Below are 22,028 nucleotides of genomic sequence, written 5' to 3'. Positions count from 1 at the left end.
GTGTTGAAACCATGACTGCGGTCACAAACTTGTCGCACCGGCTGCAGAGTAGGACAAATGAGGTGCAGCAGTTAAACGCCCAATTGGCTCTGCTCCAACGCATGTATAAGGATGCGCGAGCAGAGATAAGTGTGCTGAAAGCGGAAAACAAGGAGCTGAAGCGGAAGGCCACCGTGATGTTCCGATTTAGAGGACCGCCATATGCTGCAGTGGAGGAGCAGGGAGTAGTGATCGTGCCCAGTGGAGTGGGAAACACGGAGGCAACACCGGCAAGGGCCGCCCAGGACGGAGGCAAGAAGAAAAGACCGGCGGAATAGGCGAAGAAGTGAGGTCGGTGGGTGGCCGTCTGCAGAAAAGAAAACAAATCTGTGGGTGTTATGTTTTGGTTTGGTGTTTTTTTTTTTTTTTTTTTTGTGTAAAATTGTGATTGGGGTTGATCCCTGAGATAAATAAAATATGGTTTGGTGTGCAAAGCTATATGGTATGAATGGAATTTGAAAAAGATTAAAAATAATGTGAAAGAAAAATAAAGAAAGAAATAATAAGAAGAAAGTTGAAATCAAAACGGCAATGGTGTTCGGTTTTTTTTTTTTTTTTTGGTTTAATAATAATAATAATATATGTATAGATAGAAAAGAAAAGAAATTGAATTCAATGTATATATATGTATATGTTTACATATTAAAATATAGATAGAATATATTATGATGAGATTTTGGGTGGAAAAAATGATAAATTATTTTAAGAGATAGTGGGTGATAAGAAAAAGAGGGAATGAATAGAAGGTTTTTTTTTTTTTTTTTTTTAAATAAAAGATAAAAAGAGGGGCGGTGGAAGATTATTATATGATGAGTGCGTCGGTAGGATGATGATGATTGGGTGAGTGGTGGTCAATATAGGGAACTTTCCAGTTGGAGCCGCACACAGGGCACAGAAGGCTGCCTTGCTTATGAGTGTGCGTGACGATGCTTTACTGAGTGTGCTCACAATGCTTTACTGCAGAAGGTGATGGATAATAAAGACGATGCAGGGAAAGTGAAATTGAGAGTGGTGGTCAAAATCGAGAGTGCTTCATCCACCATACCCAAGTTCTTATCTTCAAGTAAATGAAGTAATAGTGGTATGATACCCGCCTTAATGGCCCTGGACTTGTTAAGCATGTTGAGTGACAAGTAAAAAAGTGCAGTAGCAGCGTCCTTTTTACCTCTGATTGTCCCAGTCCTCAAGAGATCCACTAGAGGAGGAATCCCATTTAAGCAACCGATCATCACCTTGTTCTCATCGAGCATTGACAGACTAAAGAGTGTCGCAGCAGAGTTCTCCCTAGCCTCGTCTGTCCCGTTCTGCAAGATTTCAATGATAGTGGGAATGGCAAAGATTAAAAATTACTTTGGGTACCTCAATGAGTAAGAAATAGCGAGTTTGGGTGGTACTATATCTCCAAACAAAGCTGTTTACTAGGCCATCTTCAGTATAACTCTTCTAACAACCTTTCCCAGATACATTCCTAAAATGAGCTTTTCGAAGATCTGGTTACCCGGATTTGAGCTTTCAGCATCTAAAGAAGCATCAAACTCGGTTAATGGAAGATGGGAGGAACGTCGAAGAAGATGATAGCGACGCAGGCGGAGATGGTGGAAGCGAAGGTCCCAAAAGCATACAGAGAACAGTGCGCACACCTGCTGATACCCCTCAACAAGTGCCGCCAAGCCGAGCTATACCTCCCATGGAAGTGCGAGATCGAGCGTCACTCCTACGAGAAGTGCGAGTACGAGCTCGTCATGGAAAGGATGCTCCAAATGCAAAAGATCCGCGAACAAGAGGCCAATTCCAAGCTCTCCCACAAACAGGGCAGCGGGGTACCAGTACAAACTTGGGTTGCCTCCGAGAGAGAGAGAAGATTTGGACAATGATGGGAAGGTATGTGTAGAAAATTCTAACGGACTAGGTTGAGGTCCGGCGGGCGGCCAAGGCGAGGTTGCCGCCCGCCGGTAAAGCGAGAAATACTAAGGTCTTAACCTTGCTCTGATACCATGTTAAATTTGATGTATAGAGAAATAGAGAGAATGAATTATGTATTATTGATTGATTTATTTTATATATTACAAATGGTGAGGGGCTCCTTATATAGGAGATGTAGTGGAGTAGGTGATAGTAGGTGGTAGTGGTAGGTGTGTAGTAGGTGGTAGTAGGTGGTGGTAGGTGTAGTAGGTGGAGTAGGTGATGGTAGGTTTTAACAGCCCCCGTTTGAAGAGAGTAACAAAACAGGAAAGTAATATATAAGCTTATTTTGTAGTATAATTTAAGCTTATTTTGTGTATCCTTTATAAGAAATGTTTATTCGAATGAAATTATTATGTAATTTTTCTTTTTGGTAGGATCGTACAATCTTCAATCCAATTTTAAGATCCAATTTTATAAACCCTTCCAACAATCCAATGTAGGATTCCAATTTTAACAACCATGTTAAAAACCCAACATGATAATAGCAATGATTCATATCCCATACAAAAACATGAAGAGCTTACTAGATTTGAATTTAAGTTGAAACAACGGATGGAAGCTTCAGGAAAAAGTTAAGCAGCAGAATATGGAGTCCGAAAAACAGCCTATCCCTCTTCTAAATATTACACAAAGGAGGGTTATCTACATAGGTTCCTATAGGCAAGACATGGCAATTCACTCACAATGACATGACAAGGGAGTTGAGTTCATGACAAATCAAAAATTGACACATAACATGCCATGTCATTGTGAGTACAATTGTGGAATTTAAGTTGATGATCTCAATCTTTTTCCTTTTTTTAATTTGAGGCCCAAGCAGAACATGAAAGAGTCTATTCAAATCCTAGGTGCCAATGTTCAGATTAAATGGAAGAGCTATTGCATTAGTAACAATGAAAAACTTCCACCCAAAAAATAATGATAACCAATTACCTTCTTCTCATAGCATCTGTCTTTCCGCTTTAAACGGAATTTGGTCAGAGCTGCTTCTCTCAGAACAGTTCGATGACAGTTTCTATCGTTAATAGGGAGCCCTTCTTCATTCACACTCTCTACACCAGTTTGGACAACTGCAAGTTGATCGACATTGCCATTGCTTACACAACCAATGCTATTAAGATGACTTGCAGTACCATTACAGAAACTGCTACTTGCACTCTGATCAGTGGCAGAAGAAAAATGTCGTAGATCCTCTGAAGATTCCAACTTGTGCCTCTGCTTGTGCTCCGTTTGGTTTGTGGAATTGTTGACAGTTTGACCAATCAAGTTATTAAACTGCTGAGAGTTTCTGGTTTCAAGATTGGATTGATGAAATGTATTCACTTGAATGGACGGTTCCTGATGGTGAACTGAACCTGGACTTGGCACCATTGATGGGCCCGATTGTGTACAAAATGTTGGGGGCACTACAGAACCAAAGGCGGTGCATAGACTATCAAACCTTATACCTCTCACTGGAACTGGGACAGGTAACACTGTCTGTTGAGGGCAAAGAAAAGCAACTTCAGGTTGTCCACATTGACCGGTGGCCAGAGAGAGCATATTGTTCTGAGAACTTATTAGTGCCGCGAAACCGTGAGTGTCGGAGTTATAATCAAAGGTGTGATTGGATAACTGTCTGTCAGAATTAGTTCCATAATTTTTCTGTTGATCACATATGCTAGTTGATGAGTGCAGGGGTCGTAATGCCCTGTTTGTGTACCTGCATTTAGGATATTTGAGTTAAGTAGAAAGCCAGTAAAAGTTTCCAACTGTTAGAAAGTCACATCAAGACATCCTCCTACTCAATATTAACAGTGAATAAGCATGTCGGGTGTTCTTACCAATTTTTTTGGTACTGCAAGATACAATTGCAGAGTATATCATCTGTTTTAAAAATCTTTCGAGCTATTTAGAACCTGGACTCAATCCCTCATTGTAATCTGAAAAATTATTACTAAGCACTGTATTTGCAGACTGGAACTTAATCTGTATCAGTAACAGATAGGGAGAAATTGAAGTTCTACCTATGTTTTTGTCACTAGGAAACACAAAGCAATTAAGGAAGAACCCCCTTGTGAAGCAGGACAATGTAAAATGGAAACAGCCATCTTTGGGAGGGACAAAGGTTTGGAGCTATGGGATGTCAACCATGGATCAAAATATTGGCCTCCCAGTTCGGATACTATACTTTGTGTTGCCGGGAAATAAAATCACATATGTATCGGCCAATACAACCAATATGTATCAGGTATCATTGCCATATCGGGAAAAATCAACCAATACACACATTGTTTGCTAAAATATTTTCTTCTTTTTGTGTTTGTGTGTGTGAAGCCGACCCCATTTGATGGGGCTTAAGGCTTGGTTTTGTGTTTGTGTGTGTGTGTGTGTGTGTGTGTTGAACCATTGCCTTTTGTTGCTCTACTTTGCCCTTTTTTTTTAAATAGATCATATTCATATATAAGATATGAAGATCTGTAATTGACTAGTAGTATTTGTGATTTGTATATTATTTACATATTATATACTATATATCCCAAATTCACAATCATACTATAATTTTGTGTGTGGCCCATGTGGTTGTATTTGTGGCAAGTTGGTGTCTGAAAAAATTTTCTTCCCCCCATAATCCCATTCAAATGAATTTAATTAAAATATGATTTCTACCTTTCTACCCACACATCAGATTAATTAGTATTAAAATAGGAAAATTTGCTAATTCATTCAAGTTAAAGAAAAAGTTTCTTGAGAATTGTTAAAGCAATTACAGCATGACTAATTATAACAATGTCGCACGGGAAATCAGGAGAATCCCTAGTGATAATATTGGATGAAAATTTATTGTCATGCATTATCAATCAGTTATTTTAGTAGCATTCTAATTATCCTAGATAGTGAAAATCCCTTACTACATGAAATTCTCCATTTTGGTGCCACAATGTTAATTAAAAACCATTACAAACATTCAAATTGGTATAAATAACTAGTACTTGAAAAAAAATTCATGAGTTCAGTCCCGATTCCCGTTACATATTGGCTGATACTCCCAATACCAGTAACACGCGCCTGCAACCGTTACATCGACCGATACTGCAATTTAACACCATGGTGTCAAAACATATGAATGCACATAAGCACTTGCTGACACTAAGATTCATTTTTATCTCACAATACAACTTATGCATTTATGGGAAATCTATGTTTTCTTGAGAAGCATGGCGTCTTAGGTTGCTCAAGTTCCTATCATGATGGAATTGTGTTTCCATCTTAAAAAAGCTGCAATTCTCACAGGCTTCAAAACAGCAAGCACAAAATCGATTAACAGATTGCAAGTGTTGCAACTCTTTCCAAAGGATTGTTAAGGAAATAATTATATCAGAGAACCAGTTCGTACAAACTAACATGGCAAGATGTCCATCCATTTTCCCTTCAAGTGATCAACTTAATTTCTATTAATTGCAGAGATTAATGTTGCACCAAGCACGTCAAAATAAGAAAATAAAATTAAATAAAAAGCAGCAATAAAAACTTTAAGTGTCAGAAACAGAAACTTACCGCGAGAAGGCTGATGCATCAGAGTGGTTCAGTATGTGCCTTTCATCACTAACTTGATTTACAAAGCCACTTGGATGTGGATGAGGATGAGGATAAGGCTGACGAAGAGGATGAGGATGAGGTCTCCTCAAAGAAAGATCCAATAATGGTGAGTCAACCTTGTTTGTACCATTATTTGAACCAGAACTTCTATAACTGCATTTTGTGTAATTATCAAATGTTCCTATTAAATCAATGACTTCTTTAGAATAGTTGACAGGAACATGATTGTTATCACAAGCTTCACTGAAGATGTTAGCATGATCCCTTTGACTTTGAGGTGCCACATCTTCTCCCTGAGTCATTGCGTTAGCATCTTTGCCAGCAGCCACCGCCAATCCTAATTTAATAAGTAAATACTACAAAATGTCAGATGTTTTCCTCCTTATGGAACTCTAGGGGTTATACAAAGATTAAGAAGACATCAAACAGAGAAAAAGTGAAGTGACCAAGTATTTTACCCCTATCTTGTGAATCATACATCAGCAAATTCCTACTCGATTCGACACGTTCTTCATACTTCTGTATTTTCATGTCACTCCTAGGAGATTTGCTCCACTTGGTCTGCGAGAGGTCCTGTACATTTTCTGCATATGCTCTCTCTGCTTCCAATTCTGGCTTGGTACAAGAGCTCTGCACAAAGAATATCTTCTTATAGAGATGCTATACTAATTCAGGTATACAACTGGTGCATCATCTGCCTGCCTCAAACAAGATTTCTTGGAGAATGAAAAACTCTACCTGAGCATCACTCCCTTTCTCGATGCATTCCCCATTTCTCTGAATACAGGCCATATAACCACTTGAATGATTACTAGAAGCATTGTTTTCCGCTGTGGCTTCGACCTTTGGTTGTGCAACACACTCAACTTGTGGGTCATGTCCTTCCCTAGTCGACTGATTGAAGAAAAAAGAAAGGAACAATATTCTATGAGAATGTTGTCTTTCCAAGTTACCAAGGAGAAACAAAAATGCCTAAGTTGTCAAAGATTAGCAAGGATTAAACATACAGCTCGTCTCCTCCAAACATGCTGCCACAAGTTCTGCAGCTCATTTTTTCGCACAGGCTTGACAAGAAAGTCTGCAGCACCTCTCAACATGCATTTATAGACCATGCTAACTGAATCATGCGAGGACATCACTGCATAATCAGGGAAGAAATATTAAACTATACATAGCATAGAATCTTCAGAAGAAATGAAAAATTCTAATCAAAAGTTTGCATTTATTATCATACTTATAACAGGAATGTTTTTGCAGATCCCATGCTCCATAATCAAGGTAAGAAGAGCGAATCCAGAAATTGATGGCAAGTCAACTTCTGTTAGTATGAGGTCTATGTTATGAGGTTTTCCCTTCAGTACTTCCCATGCCTTTAAGCCATCAGCCACTGCGGCAACTGCTCAAACAGAAAATACAAATCCAAGTTAGTTTCCAGAGTGACATGCCTATATAAATTAGTCAAAACAAAATAAAAATGGTTAATTTCACTTTCTCATTTGTTCTATTTCATTAACTATCAATTTCATCTAAGTAGTCTTTAAAATTTCTTATTTCAAATAAAAAAGTGAAATTAACCCAAATAAAAAAGAGTTTTAAGCCAGAAACAATAATAGTCACATTAATGGAAGAAAACTAGAAGTGGAATTTCTTGTTGCCATGTACTATATTGGGAGATGGTGGATTGGTCATGCAAAGAAATAAGTGTATTGCAATATCTTTGGATTAAGGTAGTATATGCTAACATGAGTCAGGGTATTAGTTGCACAAAGTGGGGGTGGGAGAGCGAGGGCATATAAAAGCTTCAAGGGTTGGAAGGGCCTACGGGAGCATGTGTATATTTTATATATTAAACATATAAATATGTCCTAGCAATTATTTGTTTCCGCTTAGTTGGAATATGCGTGTTAAAATATGAATAAAAATTTGAGATTCATGTCAACTACAAATTGTCTTTGTTATGTATAAATAAATATTATAAAAGTACTTTAATAAGTTTAAGTTATTTTTCTTTTGTTTGTTTGGGATTTGTATGTTTTAGAGTTTCTATCTTAGTTAGGAGTAAGTTTCTTACAAGTTTCTTAGTTGGGAGCGCAGAAATGCGGTTTTGTGTGAGAAATGCCACTCAATTAGGAGTATCCTGCTACTAAGGTTGGGGTGCGTGCCACAAAGGAATGCGGATAACCATGCTTGCGGATTACAGAGTATGAGTCTAAAATAGTCACCATGCTTTAGCCAAAGATATAACTTCTCTGACAAGCCAAAATTGCAGTGCATGATTGATTATAGTAATTCTGATGTAGGAGGATCACCAGGCAGGTTGGACAACATTGAAGGATGTTAAATTTTCTATACATGTACCTCAAAATAGATAAGTAATTTTTTTCTCATTCAACAATAGATTGACATAACTGTTATACCACCCAAAAGTAAGTAATTCAGGAGCATTACAGGTTATAGTATAAAACTAATGGCCATAAAGATTGAGAAAACCCTTGAATAGGGTTGCAAAACATACCAACCTACTCATGTTCGGGTCCTTAAAAACTTGTTTGAGATCAGCTCGTTATGTAAGCAAGCCAAACTTGAACACATTTTAAAGCACGTTGAGTTTTCAAGTCAAACTTAAACAACTTATTACTCCGCTCGAAAGCATATATGCACAATAATAAATAAAAATAAACAAGCTACTCGAGTTCTATTTGTGTTTGGCTTGTTAAAATGCACGTTCGAGTAGGAGCAGTGGCACATTGAGGGAAGGGTATTCAACTGAATACCTTGATTTCTTTTTCTTTATTATTTTTATTTTTTATATATATGTTAATCAGTTTACTTCCCAGAATTTGAATACCCAAGTTTATATATTTTTTGAATACCATTCCACAAATTTTGAACATCCAACTCACCCACTTTAAACTTTACACACACACACACAATCCACTCACAATATCTTTTAATTCGGGATGTAACACCCTCAGTGGTAGAAACACTACATACCCATAAAAAATGTCCTGAAAGTACAGAGTATGACATAGATTTAATGTTGCATGGTGTGAGCTAAATCCAAAATGCATCTAGCCCATACAACTTCATGTCTTGGTACTTTAATTGGTATGTAGCAATAGTGTACCTTCATACAAATACCAAAAGAGAAATTTGGCCAAAACCTCTTAGGACCAACCTAATAGTGTGTAAAAGACAACCTAAAATGTTTTACTTCCTAAACCCCCTGAACAGGAAGCATGTTCTTCATGAAGGAAGACTAATATTTTCTATGACAAATTTAACCATTTCAAATAAATCCAGCTTAGAAAGCATCTTAAGCAACCCACAAATGCCAGAACCACGACACAAGCCCCCAACTTCATTTAACAGCTCTACCACTCTTCTTATAGATTTTGTGATTGAAATTTGAATCCTTACTCGAACTCAAAACGGATAGAAATCCAAAAGCCTTCTCATTAAGACCAATACTACCCGATCTAAACTCCCTCAACTAGCGAAGCATCGTTTCAAAATCATCCACCAACCACAGTTATCAGTAATTAAACTACAAACATCAAAATTCTTATACAGACTTGGATTCTTATCTCGAGCCCAAACAAAGAAACGCAAAGCCGATATTCTTTACCAAATCAAACCTTAAGTCCCATCAAATAAGGTCCGCCGCATAAATCATTCTTCTCCACTAGACTCTATCCAATGCCATTTCGTTAGTCAAATTAAAGAAATTCATATTTCTAATTATTACACTAGTTCACGTCAATCTAGGTCTATCCCTTCCCCTAACACCACCATCTACCATTACTGTATCGTATCTCTTCAATACTATCTCTGTTGGTCTCTATTGTATATAACTAAACCATCCCAATCTATTCTCTCTCAATATATCTTCTATCGGTACTACTCTACCTATTTTCAAAGATAATCATTCCTAACTCTATCTTTTCTAGTTTTGCCACACATTCACCTTAGCATCCTCATCTACGCAACACTCATCTTATCTACATGTTGTTTTTTAGTTGCCCAACATTCCGTCCCATAAAATATTAAATTACTCACTAAGGATATTTTGGTAATAGTGGTATGTGCTAGACTTATCAAGAAAAAAAATTTGTGTTTATCCTTAATGCATTAAAGTGTCATTATAAGGCGGCTTTGACCAAATCCACCATACCAAAAAAGGTATCCTCATATCAAAAAATTAAAAAAAAATAATACCCAAAAAGACAACTTTCTCAGGAAATATAATTTATATTGAATCAGGGTACTAAATTTGAGAAAAATTGTCTTTATGCTCCATCAAAATTAGGTAAGAGTCATGACTAGTCGAAAACAATTGTAGAACTCCATATATTTAGTTTGAAACAATAGTATCAACATATTATAATTATTTTTTGTTTGTGATTGATTTGAGATGTTTAAATTCAAAGATTTATTGAAAGTGTATGATAGATATATATATATATATATATATAAGCGTGATTTCTTTTATAGAAATTCTAATTTAAGTTATTGAATACCCTGATCAAAATTCATGGAGCTGCTACTGCGTTCAAGATTAGCTCATTATATAAACAAGTCAACCGTGAACTTGTTTTGAAACTCGTTAAGTTTTTAGCCTAAGCTTGAACAGCCTATTACTCGGCTCATTTGCAACCCTACCCTTCAACTTGAAATTCAATGACTACATTTATTATAGTTTGATCTGAACAGCTCAACAATATGATCTTACATATGCTATCAATGCATATTATATATGGATGCACGTGTGATACCCCAGTCTTACTAATGCAACTTCTCCTTCCCCATTCCTCTTTTTCAGATTGTAAAAGGAAGTACCAACTCAACTGGGAAGTGTAAGAGAGGGTTCAAGAAAAGAGTTAGAAAATTCGAAGATCTTCGAAGATCCTTGAAGAACAACTTCGAATTCTCTAGAATATGATGAGAGGCTTAGATTCTTCAATAATCTCAACTTAGGAACACAACAACAAAGGAGATGATGGAGATAAGAGATTGGGTGAAGAAGAAGGCAAAATGGCTAGAGAATAGAATAATGGCAAGGCTCTCCCAGGGATCTCCCACTTTCACTCTCAAGGTTGATAATGGAGAAGGGAAATTAGTTCTTTCCCAAGAGTTAAAAAAAATCTCCAAAATCCATCCCTTGTAAAGCTATGGGTGGGTGCTATTTATAGGCACCTCATGATGTAGGATGGAGCCCATGTGCAAGGCACATGGGGGATATTCTCTCTAACCACCTTGTCCGAGGAGGTGACCTCTCCGAGGAGGTGACTTCTCCGAGGATGAGAAAACCCCGAAGAGGAGATCACTCCCTCGGCGAACCCTTCTTCTTAGCCACACTTAACCAATGATCCCCAATCATCCCAAAGGGTCAGGGGTAGTCCCGGAGGACGTCCTGCCGCAAAATATTGCCGAGTCTCATGGACCCCCCGGGGTCGTGCCACCTCGACCCGGGTATAGGCTAGTTTAACCGAAGAGTGAATTTGTCTCCACTCACCGTCCTCGGGATCGGGTCCTTTGTTCGAACTCCATTACGCCCATGGTTCTGGTGCGTAGATCCCGGAAAGCTCCGAGCCCGCAAGTGTTCTGGGACTCATTAACGGAGCGACTTCTAGATTGCGTCTGAATCCGTTCGAAGCCAAGTATTTCGGACCTCTAGGTTCGTGGATCCGAACCCTTTCGAGTCCGAGTGCCTCGGATCTCTAGGCTTGCCTAATACCCTTTCGAGTCCGGGCCTGAGTAAGTCTCTAGGTTCGTGGATCCGAACCCTTTCGAGGCTTAGAGCGATTCAATCCGTTTGATGGCGATAAATCTGGGCCCACCGATTCTTGGACTTGCGATAAATTCGGGCCCACTAATCTTGGGCTATTGGGCCTAAATAATTTAGTGGGCTCAAATTAGCCCCTCTTACATTTGCCCCTTGCGTGTATGAGAAATTTTAAATTTCTCAGACATGCATACTGTCATTTCTTCGACCCTGTTTCGCATCACGTTCCCCAAAAAAAAAAAACATTTTGTCACGACAGAGCCTATGGATAAAGTTGATGACGCACTTCAATTTACAGAAAAAATTGACAAGCAAAAATTTTATTTTTTTTGTACTTTTTTTTTTTTTTTTTTTAACAATATAAAAACATATTGCTTTTTGACACCAAATAAATATTTGTGCTACGTTTTTCTTCAGAAACCAATCCTGATCCTTTAATTTTTTTAAGAGCCTGAATAATTCCAAGTCTTCTAGAACATTTGAAGATGCATTGTTTTACTCCAAGTCAAAGCAAATTAAAGAACCTATTTTTTTTATTTTTGACAAGATATGGCCACACTTTCTTTTACAATACAGCAGCCCATTTATTTTTGAATCTTGGAGAGATAAGGCCCACCACTTATACATAAATATAACCTTATTCCTTTTTGTCAAACCCTACTCTTCTCTCTACAGCTTGCTCTGCACTCCATTTGAAGACCACCGCCGCTGCTTCTCTAAATCAAGAAAGGAGAGACCACGAATTTTTTTTATTTTATTTACAGGAGATCAAAATCCAAGGACTCATTTCGGCACCCAGCTTTCTTCTTCAGTGTTCCTCAGCTACTAAGCCAAATCGTGGCCAGCCGGTTCTCCCTCTACAAGACAAACCCAGATTTCAACATTTTCAGAGAGGCTCTGTTTCTGCAATTAACAGAGGCCGACACCAACTCCTTGCATCCACGACATCTTTTCTATTTATTTTTTTATTTTTTTGTGCTTCATCTTCCTTACTTCACTATCGAAATTTTTCAGGTTGTACGTTGTTCATCGCTGCAGCTACAGGCCTCGCCGTTGTCAATACTTCACCTCGGCCCAACGACGCATCCACTCTGAGCTTTGGGTGCGTCTGATTTCGGTTTTGCTCCACCGAATAGCACCACCACTGGTTCAAACACGACTGAGCAGCGCCGTCCAAACTTCCTAGCGCCGTGTAACACTCCGACGGCGCTTGCGAGAGCAGCCCCGACCCTGCCTTGCATACACGACTGCCCAGCTTGCGTGGCCTGCGCACCTTTTCGTCCTGCTCTTGAGACATCACCTCTGCTGCAACTTTGCTTTTGGCCTTGACTGCCCAGAGCCGACCACACTGTTGCCCATTCAACGTGACATGTGTGGTTGCCAACTCCTCTGCGACACCACTGCTGCTTTCGGCCTCGCTCATCCAACGCCGACCACGCACGTTTGCCCACTCAACGCCGTGTGTGGTCTGGCCTAACGTCGCTTAGCTTCAGTTTTGTTGATCACAGTCCGTAAACCTTTCTGATTTTCAGCTTATATTTCCAACATCGGCCTCGGATATCACCCCCCTTAACTGTGGCTTTCTCTTCCTCTTGTATATTCATATATTTTGTGGTAGTTTTTCTTTTTGGTAGTTTTGTATATACATATATCAGAATTTATGATTTCAATGACACACATTCTTCTTTTAACAGGTTAGAGACTGAAGCCGTGTGTACGTTGATTGCTATTGCAGGGCCAAATTCAATCTGCTATTGAAGTCGTGTGTACATTGTTGGTTTCAATCTGCTGCTACTCCATCGCCAATCACTGTTGGTCTCTCTCTGCTGGTACTCCGCCATTGGCTTCAACTACTCCAACGCAGACCACGCACGTTGCCCACTCAACGTGACGTGTGTGGTTGCCGACTCTTCTGTGGCACCATCGCTGCTTCCAGCTTCAGCTTATCCGACGTCGACCACGCACGTTCGCCCTCTCAACGCAACGTGTGTGGTCTTGCCCAACCTAGCTCCACATCGCTGCTTCCGGCTTCAGCTTATCCGTCATCGACCACGCACGTTCGCCCTCTCAACGCAACGTGTGTGGTCTTGCCCAACCTAGCTCAGTCTTGTTGCTCTACGTCGACGCCAACTCCGCTACGTCTTCCACACTACCTTTGGCTTCAACTGTAACTGGTTATTGACCACGCCGCCCACTCAACGCGTCGTCGGTCTAACTATATTCTTTCTTGCCCACTGCCGGTGCTGTTATTGATTTACTCCGGCTATCTTCGGTACTGGTTCCACCCATTCGTGGCCTATTTTCTGCTTCCCACATTGCCTCTAACTTCAGCCGTGCTCTTCCGCTGTTGGCATAAATCTGTGAGTAACCTCTTGTTTTGACGAAATCCGAATTTTCGAGCCTTACTAGAAATTTGCTTTAGGCCTTTGAGATTTGTGAGTATTGTTGTATAACAATTTTGAACTCGAGATAGCCGAAGGTTCTATTGAATCTTGATTGGCATGAGTAATGTAATCCTGAAATTCATGTTTTGAAGCTTGACCTTGTGTTGATAAATCTGACATAAACAAAATATTTGATGCTTGCACTAGGCTATTGATGTTGAGAGAGAACATGGCCTAGACGTGAGTGTTGTTGCTATCTTTGCTTGCATGGGACGAATAAAATAATTATTGTTGTTGTCGAAGAAACCCGAGAAAATAAACCCCTCATATTGTATATAAATCTTGTTATCGAATGATTGATTGTTGCAACCCCGAGAATATTAGATATCATGCTCGAACTCCTGATGTAGAATTCATCGTAGGACTTGTTGATATGATGAAATACTTCGTTGAATAATAAAGATGATATATTGTTGTTTGTTTAACTTGTGGATGCTTGGGAAATACATAGCTGATGTCAAAATTTTGTGTGACCGTTGTAGTTTTACGTCGGCTTGAGAAGAACCAGTCCGGAGAGACAAAAACTTGATTGTTGCATTTTCATGAACTTGCTCAGAGTAATAAAATTGTTGTAGCTTAAATAGATAATTATTATTTGTTGATGTTGCCCCATTCTGATAATGCCTGAATCATGATCTGAAATTGATATTGTTTGTCTCATTTGTTGGCTTTGCTATTTCAGGCAAATGAATTCTTGATTGAAATCCACGACCTCGGAAGTCCGAGCAGAAACGAGGCTGTCCCTCGGAAGTCCGAGTGGATGCGCACTTCTACTTGGGCAGCTAATGGAAGCAAAGGCTATCCCTCGGGAGTTCGAGTAAGAGTCCACTCTACTTTGAAAAGAAAGATCCCTCTGGAAGATAACCGAGTCTACCAAGCTTGCACCAACAGAAGTAAAGATTGTCTCTCAGAAGTTCGAGCGAAAACAAGGCGGTCCCTCAGAAGTCCGAGCAGAAACGAGGCTGTCCCTCGGAAGTCCGAGTGGATGCGCACTTCTACTTCGGCAGCTAATGGAAGCAAAGGCTATCCCTCGGGAGTTCGAGTAAGAGTTCACTCTACTTTGAAAAGAAAGATCCTCGGAGCTCGTATTGATGAAATCAAGGGCTGTTCTTCGGACCCGCACTAATGAGAGCAAGAGTTGTCCCTCGGAAGGCTCTCCCTCAGAAGTCCGAGCAGAAACAAGGCTGTCTCTCGGACGTCCGAGTGGATGCGCACTTCTACTTTGGCAGCTAATGGAAGCAAAGGCTATCCCTCGAAGCTCGCACTGATGGAAGCAAGATCTGTTCTTCGAAAGTCTGAGGCGGAGAACACACTCTACTTCAGCAAGAAAGATCCTTAAAGCTTGAACTGATAGAAGTAAGGGCTATTCTTCGGAAGTCGAAATGGGAACACACACTCTACTTCAATAAGAAAGACCCTCGAAGCTTGCATTGATGGAAGTAAGGGCTATTCTTCGGAAGTCCGAGTGGGAGCACACACTCTACTTCAGCAAGAGAGACCCTCAAAGCTTGCATTGATGGAAGCCATGGCTGCTCTTCAGGGGTCCGAGTGGAAGTATACTTCTACTGTGTCAAGAAAACTCCCTTCAGGTTGGTAATTGAGTCTACCATTCCTTTTTCTTCTTTGAGGGACAACAAAATTGAAAACTGTTTCAAGCAAAATAACACAATGAAGATATACAATGTAGAGAAAATAACTTTTAATGGAGATACATAATATGGAGGAAATAAATTTCTTCATAACATAAGAAAGATAGAACTTCATGGACAATGCAAACTGTAAATGTCATAGATAGACTTCTTCCGTGGAATGTTGACATTTGACCCTAGAGTTGCAAGATCGTTTGGAAAGCTTTCACCAGCTGCTCGGGTTGTGGCCATCATGCACCATCATAGCCATGCCTTTGGATCTTTTTGTACAGACTGATATCCTCATCCTCGCAAGACTTTTCATGGATCTGTTGTAGCCGGAAGCTTGCTTCTTGTTGGCCAACACACCGGGCTAGGAATCCGGTACCTCCTCGGAAGTAAAGTTCACCTTGAATAATTGTGAATTGGGCAAGCTTGGCCATAGTCAGTTTTCCAACTTTGCTTCTGAGTTGTTCGAGGACTTCTCCTCTCCAGTCCTCCGGAAAGCCTTTGTCTTCGGGTATTATTGAAGGTTCTGTTCTCTTCTTGATAACAATTGTTGCCTCTTCCTCTGGAATGTCAACTCTTGCCCCTAATGTTGCGAGGGCATCTGAAAACTTGTTGTCGGAGCGAGGCACATGCTCTATTTCGACCTTCTGAAATTTGTCAAGAAGCCTTTGGACTGTTGTTCGATATGTGGCCAAGGCAGGCTCCTTTAAGACGAACTGTCCTGAAACTTGCTTCACTATCAGCTTTGAGTCCCCCCAGATCCGAATCTTCTTGATACTGTGCTTCTCAGCTGCTATCAAGCCTAAAATAAGAGCCTCATACTCGGCTTCGTTATTCGAACAATGGAAATCCAGTTTATAAGACAAATATAACTTTTCCCCACTTTTACTTGTAAGGACTATCCCGGTTCCTCCCTTCCCTCCGGCTGCTGCTCCGTCAAAGCTCAATGTCCAGAAGCTTTCCTCGGAAGCCATAGCTGCGTGCACCTCTCCTCTTAATTCTTCATTCACTGGTTCATAGTCACCACTTGGAAATTGGGCAAGGAGATCAGCTAAGGCTTGGCTTTTGATCACCTTGGGGGCTACACATGTGATCTCGAATTCACCTAGTGCTAACAACCATCTTGCCACCTTCCCGGTTAGAGCAGGCTTGCTGAGGAGGTATCGGATTGGATCACTTCTAGTAACAATCTGAATCTGATGTGCTAGGAAGTAATGTCTGAGCTTTTGGGCAGTGAATACCAAAGCTAAACAATGTCTCTCTACTGGAGTATATCGGACTTCTGCTCCTCGAATCTTCCGACTGATGTAATACATCGGGCGTTCTATTCCATCTACATCTTGGACCAATAATGCCCCTATGGACTTGGGGGTTGAAGTTAGGTACAACATTAGAGGCACCCCGGGCTGCGGGGCTATCATGGTCTGAGGCGAGGTCAAGGCCGCCTTGATTCTCTCAAAGGCCTTTTGGTGCTCTTGGTTCCACTCGAACTTGGCATCTCCTTTTAACAAAGAGCCGAAAGGCGCAGAGATCTCTGCCAGTGCTGGGATAAACCTCCGAATATAAGACACCTTCCCGAGGAACTTCTTTAACTCCTTCTGAGAATGCGGGGGAGGCATTGCTCTGATAGATTTGACCTTGTCTTCATCTGCCTCGATACCATGCCTATGTACAAGAAACCCGAGGAACTTCCCGGCCGTCACCCCGAAAGCACATTTGAGAGGATTCATCCTCATTTTGAATTTCTGGCACCTCTTGAATACCTTCTCAAGGTCTCGGAGATGGTCTTCTTCTTTCTTGGATTTTGTTAAAATTTTCACTTCACCTACCACCACTACCACCTCACCTACTCCACTAAACCTAACCCACTACACCACTACCACCTCCACTTCACCTACTCCACCTCTCCACCTACTCCCAAACACACTCCTATATAATAGGAATCCTTGTAATTGTAAAAAACACAATTCAATACAATCTATCAATAATACAATTCTCTCTATATTTTTATACATTAAATCTTGCATGGTATCAGAGCAAGGTTAAACAACTTAGTAATTCCGCTTCACCGGCGGGCGGCAATCTCGCCTTGGCCGCCCGCCGGACAAACCCAAATTTCCTTCATTTCTTCTTCACTAGTAGTTCTGTATTTGGTTCTTCGACAACTCCTAATGTGTTTGGCTCAAGCACTGTTTTTGGTCTCAGTTCTTCAGCTTCCTCTTCGGAGACGAACTCCATTAGCACCAGTGGTGCCACTTCAAGCTTATTTAATTCCACTTGGCAGCCCACCAAGCCTTCATTTAACTCAACATTTAGTTCTGCGTCTCTGTCAACTGGGTTCTCCTTTGGAGCATCCTCGGTTTCTGTTGCTGCTACCAACAGTGCCCCTATGATGTTTGGTTCAACCGCTCCATCGCCAGGGCTCGCCTTTCAATTTGGTAGCCAACAACCAAATCAGAGCGCTCCGCAAAATCCATCTCTATTTCAGTCATCGGGTAGTCTAGAATTTGGTGCTGGAGACAGCTTTTCATTGGGTTCTGGTGCGACCACTGACAAGTCTGGTCGAAAAATTGTCAAAGTAAAACACAAGAACCGGAAGAAGTAAGACATTAATGTTGCAGGTAATTGGTTTCTTGGCCATCACCCACGGTTATATGGGTTAATGTGAAGATTATTGTTATTCTCAGTCTCAGGGTTCTCTTTTTGGCACCAGTGGTGGAACTGGGGTTGCAACTGTTACGCAGAGCATGCCAATTCACTTTGGGTCATCCACCACCCACTTTTGCCCCACCAGTGCATGATTCTCGGACAGGGTGCCAGGCACCAATACATGCCACTCTGCACCATATCATCCACCCACTTTTATTTTATTATATAATCCACATACCCATCATTCTTTTTCCCACTCAAATATATTATACTAGCCTTCATTGATTCCACTGGCTTCCAACACTTCATTTTATTTTTATTTTTTTTATTATTATTATTTTCAAAAAAAAAAAAAAAACGCAGAGGAAGATCTGCACACCAAACTCATTTTATTCATGTCGGGACTCATCCCAATCACCATGTTTCCACATACAAAAAAAAAAAAAAAAAAAAAAAAAAAAAAAAAAAAAAATACAAAGAAACAACCACATTCACAGGTGGGATTTTTCTTCTCTACTCTGCCGCCGGTCTTTTCTTCTTGCCTCCGTCCTGGGCGGCCCTTGCCGGTGCTGCCTCCGTGTTTCCCACTCCACTGGGCACGATCACTACTCCCTGCTCCTCCACTGCAGTATATGGCGGCCCTCCAAATCGGAACATCACGGTGGCCTTCCGCTTCAGCTCCTTGTTTTCTGCCCTTAGCACGCTTATCTCTGCTCGCGCATCCTTATACATGCGTTGGAGCAGAGCCAGCTGGGAGTTTAAATGCTGCACCTCATTTGTCCTACTCTGCAGCCGGTTCGACAAATTTGTGACCGCCGTCATGCTTTCCACACATGCCTTCAGAGTATACTGATTTGCTTCCACATCCGACTGCACTGCCATTCTTTGCTCCACAGACCGCATCGGAAAGTTCAGCGGAGTAAACTCCGGGGCACTCGGTTGAGGTTCCAGTGCTACCGCTCCAGTTCTCTCTCTTGTTGACTCGTTGAGGTCGGGAAAGAGGGTGAGCAGACTCCGGGAAGACGAGGCCATTTTCTGGGCAACAAAGTGTTACAGACTATTTTCTGGGCAACAGAGTATTACAGACTATCTCTCTCCACAAACGGAACTATCTTTCTCAGCAACACGAAGGATTTTTCAGAGGTTTCTCTCAGTTTTTTTCTCTGCCTCAGCCTCTGCCTTCGTCTTGGTTAAATAGCCGAGGCTGCCACGCGCATCGCGCGCCTCTTGACGCCCGACAAACTGGCACGCCTTTTCATGGCACATCTTTTGATAAAGTGGACACGCCTTTTGATGGCACGTCTTTTGATGGCACGCCTTTTGATGGCACGCCTTTTTATGAATTGGGCGCACCTTTTGAGGATGCGATTTTTTAAGGGGTCCGACAAGACTTTGTAAACTGTCCCGACATTGATTCCGGTTAGCTCCTTTGTGGGTCCGACAAGACTCTGTAAACTGTCTCGACATTGATTCCGGTTAACTCCTTTGTGGGTCCGACAAGACTCTGTAAACTGTCCCGACATTGATTCCAGTTAGTTTCTACAAGGGTCCGACAAGACTCTGTAAACTGTCCCGACATAGATTCCGGTTAGTTTCTACAAGGGTCCGACAAGACTCTGTAAACTGTCCCGACATTGATTCCGGTTAGTTTCTACAAGGGTCCAGCAAGACTCCGTAAACTGTCTTCTACAACGGTCCGACATGACCCCATAAACTGTCTTCTACATCGGTCTGACACCGCCATCCAGTGTCCTCTACACCGTTATGACACCACCATACAGTGTCCTCTACAACGTTATGACACCACCATTCAGTGTCTTCACCAATGGTCTGACACGACCATACAGTGTCCCCTATCCTTTTTTATTTTTATGTATTTTCTTGTTTTGTAACTCTCTCCAAACTCAAGTTGGTTAGTTTCTATCCTCCTTGAGTTTGCGGGGGGCTGTTAAAATTTTCACTTCACCTACCACCACTACCACCTCACCTACTCCACTAAACCTAACCCACTACACCACTACCACCTCCACTTCACCTACTCCACCTCTCCATCTACTCCCAAACACACTCCTATATAATAGGAATCCTTGTAATTGTAAAAAACACAATTCAATACAATCTATCAATAATACAATTCTCTCTATATTTTTATACATTAAATCTTGCAGATTTCACCGCTAGATCATCAACATAATCTTCCACCTCATGATGGATCATGTCATGAAAGATTGCAGTCATAGCCCTTTGGTAAGTTGCACCGGCATTCTTGAGTCCGAAAGGCATGACTGTATAGAAGAAGTTTCCGAGAGGTGTTCTAAAAGCGGTCTTTTCTGCGTCCTCTTCAGCCATCTTAATCTGATTGTATCCACTGAATCCATCCATGAATGAGAACATCTGGTGTCCCGAGGTAGTATCCACGAGGGTGTCGATGTGAGGAAGAGGGAATTCATCCTTCGGGCAAGATTTGTTCAAATCTCGAAAGTCTACACATACTCTGATTTGGCCATTCTTCTTCTTTACTGGCACGATGTTTGCTAACCACGTGGAGTACTGTATTGGCCGGATGAAACCAGCCTGTTGAAGTTTTTCAATCTCCTCCTTAATCTTCTCTTCGAGATCTGGATGATATTTTCGAGCAGCTTGCTTAATTGGCTTGGAGTTTGGGAACACATCAAGATAGTGGGAGACTAGGTCAGGATCTAGTCCGGGCATTTCCTTATATGACCAAGCAAACACATCTGAGTATCGGCTTATCAACTTTAACAACTGTTCCCGCTTCTCTGGGCTAAGGCTCGAACTTACGAATACCGGCCTCGGTGCATCTTGTCCATCACTCAGATCTATTTCAATAAGTTGTTCGGGCTGAGGCTTCGGCCCATCTTGCATACATTCTGGAGCCACTTCAGGCTTTATTACTATATCATTGTCAGGAGGCTCTTCTTTTGACTCGGAGTCGGTGACTGAAGAAACCGACTCCCCGCACCTTCATAAATAGTACACCATCTTGCCTCCTTCTCGAACTTTCATCACCTTCCGAGGAATAGGCGGACTTTCTGTTCTAGACATTGCCCGCTTACTTGACTCTGCCATCGGCTCCTTGTCATCTTTGATATCCTCCCAACGAGGAATTTTGACCCCTCGAGGCTTAGAGGTGGTGGGAACTTCTTCGACAGCCAGTTCGGTGAAGTAGATGGCATCAGAATAATGAGCTTCATGGATCTCGAAAGGCCTTTCTGTAGCTTGAATTGTCACCGTTTTCTTTCCCCATTTAGCCTTAACACACTGATGATAACTTGACGGTACAGCCCCATATCTATGCATCCAGGTCCTTCCTAAAATGATGTGATAATTTGCCTCAGAATCGATAATATGGAACTTGGTGGCCGAGCGAATCTCTCCGACGACTAAATCAACTGTTACGCATCCGATAGTAACTCTTCTTTCTCCACCGAAGCCAGTGATGACTATCGGCTGCTTCACAATGCGTTCTTCAGAGATTCCGGCCTTTTCTAGAGTAGCGCGAGTCATAATGTTGATAGAGGCTCCACTATCTAGAAAGGCCCTTTTAAACTCAACTCCATTAATAAAAGCAGTCACATAAAGCGGGCGATTGTGAGAAAAAGGATACTTCCGATCAGCCTCGGAGAAAGTAATGGCACTAGATTGCTCTTTTGCCTTCCTCGGGATAGACCCCTCAGTCGACATGCATTCCTCATGGTGTGCCTCGGCTATATTAATGATAGACTTGGTGATTTCCGTTCTTGCCTCCCTGGAAAGTCCAAGCTGGTCAAAGAACTGCTTGAACTTTACACAGTCTTGCAGGGTTTTGGCATAGTGATCCGGATCTTTTTCCACTCTTGGAGGCTCGTAGTTAACCATCTCCTCGGTCTCCTCAAAATAAGATGCCACATAAACATGGTGTCCTCCTCT

General features: G+C 41.3%; 1 protein-coding gene across 1 annotated transcript in view; it reads right to left on the bottom strand.

Annotated features, from left to right (window-relative positions):
• Positions 1-22,028, bottom strand: part of PRR5 (two-component response regulator-like protein) — a 30,142-nt gene that overhangs the window by 3,842 nt on the left and 4,272 nt on the right. Inside the window, exons 2-7 of the mRNA XM_028229154.2 lie at positions 6,818-6,979; positions 6,591-6,721; positions 6,322-6,477; positions 6,042-6,213; positions 5,542-5,920; positions 2,938-3,706 (exon numbers count right to left, since the gene is read on the bottom strand). Of these exons, the coding sequence (XP_028084955.1) occupies positions 2,938-3,706; positions 5,542-5,920; positions 6,042-6,213; positions 6,322-6,477; positions 6,591-6,721; positions 6,818-6,979 (1,769 nt within the window). The remainder of the gene's footprint in view (positions 1-2,937; positions 3,707-5,541; positions 5,921-6,041; positions 6,214-6,321; positions 6,478-6,590; positions 6,722-6,817; positions 6,980-22,028) is intronic.

The sequence above is a fragment of the Camellia sinensis genome, chromosome 1, assembly GCF_055761805.1.
Source record: "Camellia sinensis isolate YWXY chromosome 1, ASM5576180v1, whole genome shotgun sequence".
Taxonomy (NCBI): domain Eukaryota; kingdom Viridiplantae; phylum Streptophyta; class Magnoliopsida; order Ericales; family Theaceae; genus Camellia; species Camellia sinensis.
The sequence above is the reverse complement of the archived record's forward strand: the minus strand, read 5'-3'. Positions and strand labels throughout refer to the sequence as shown.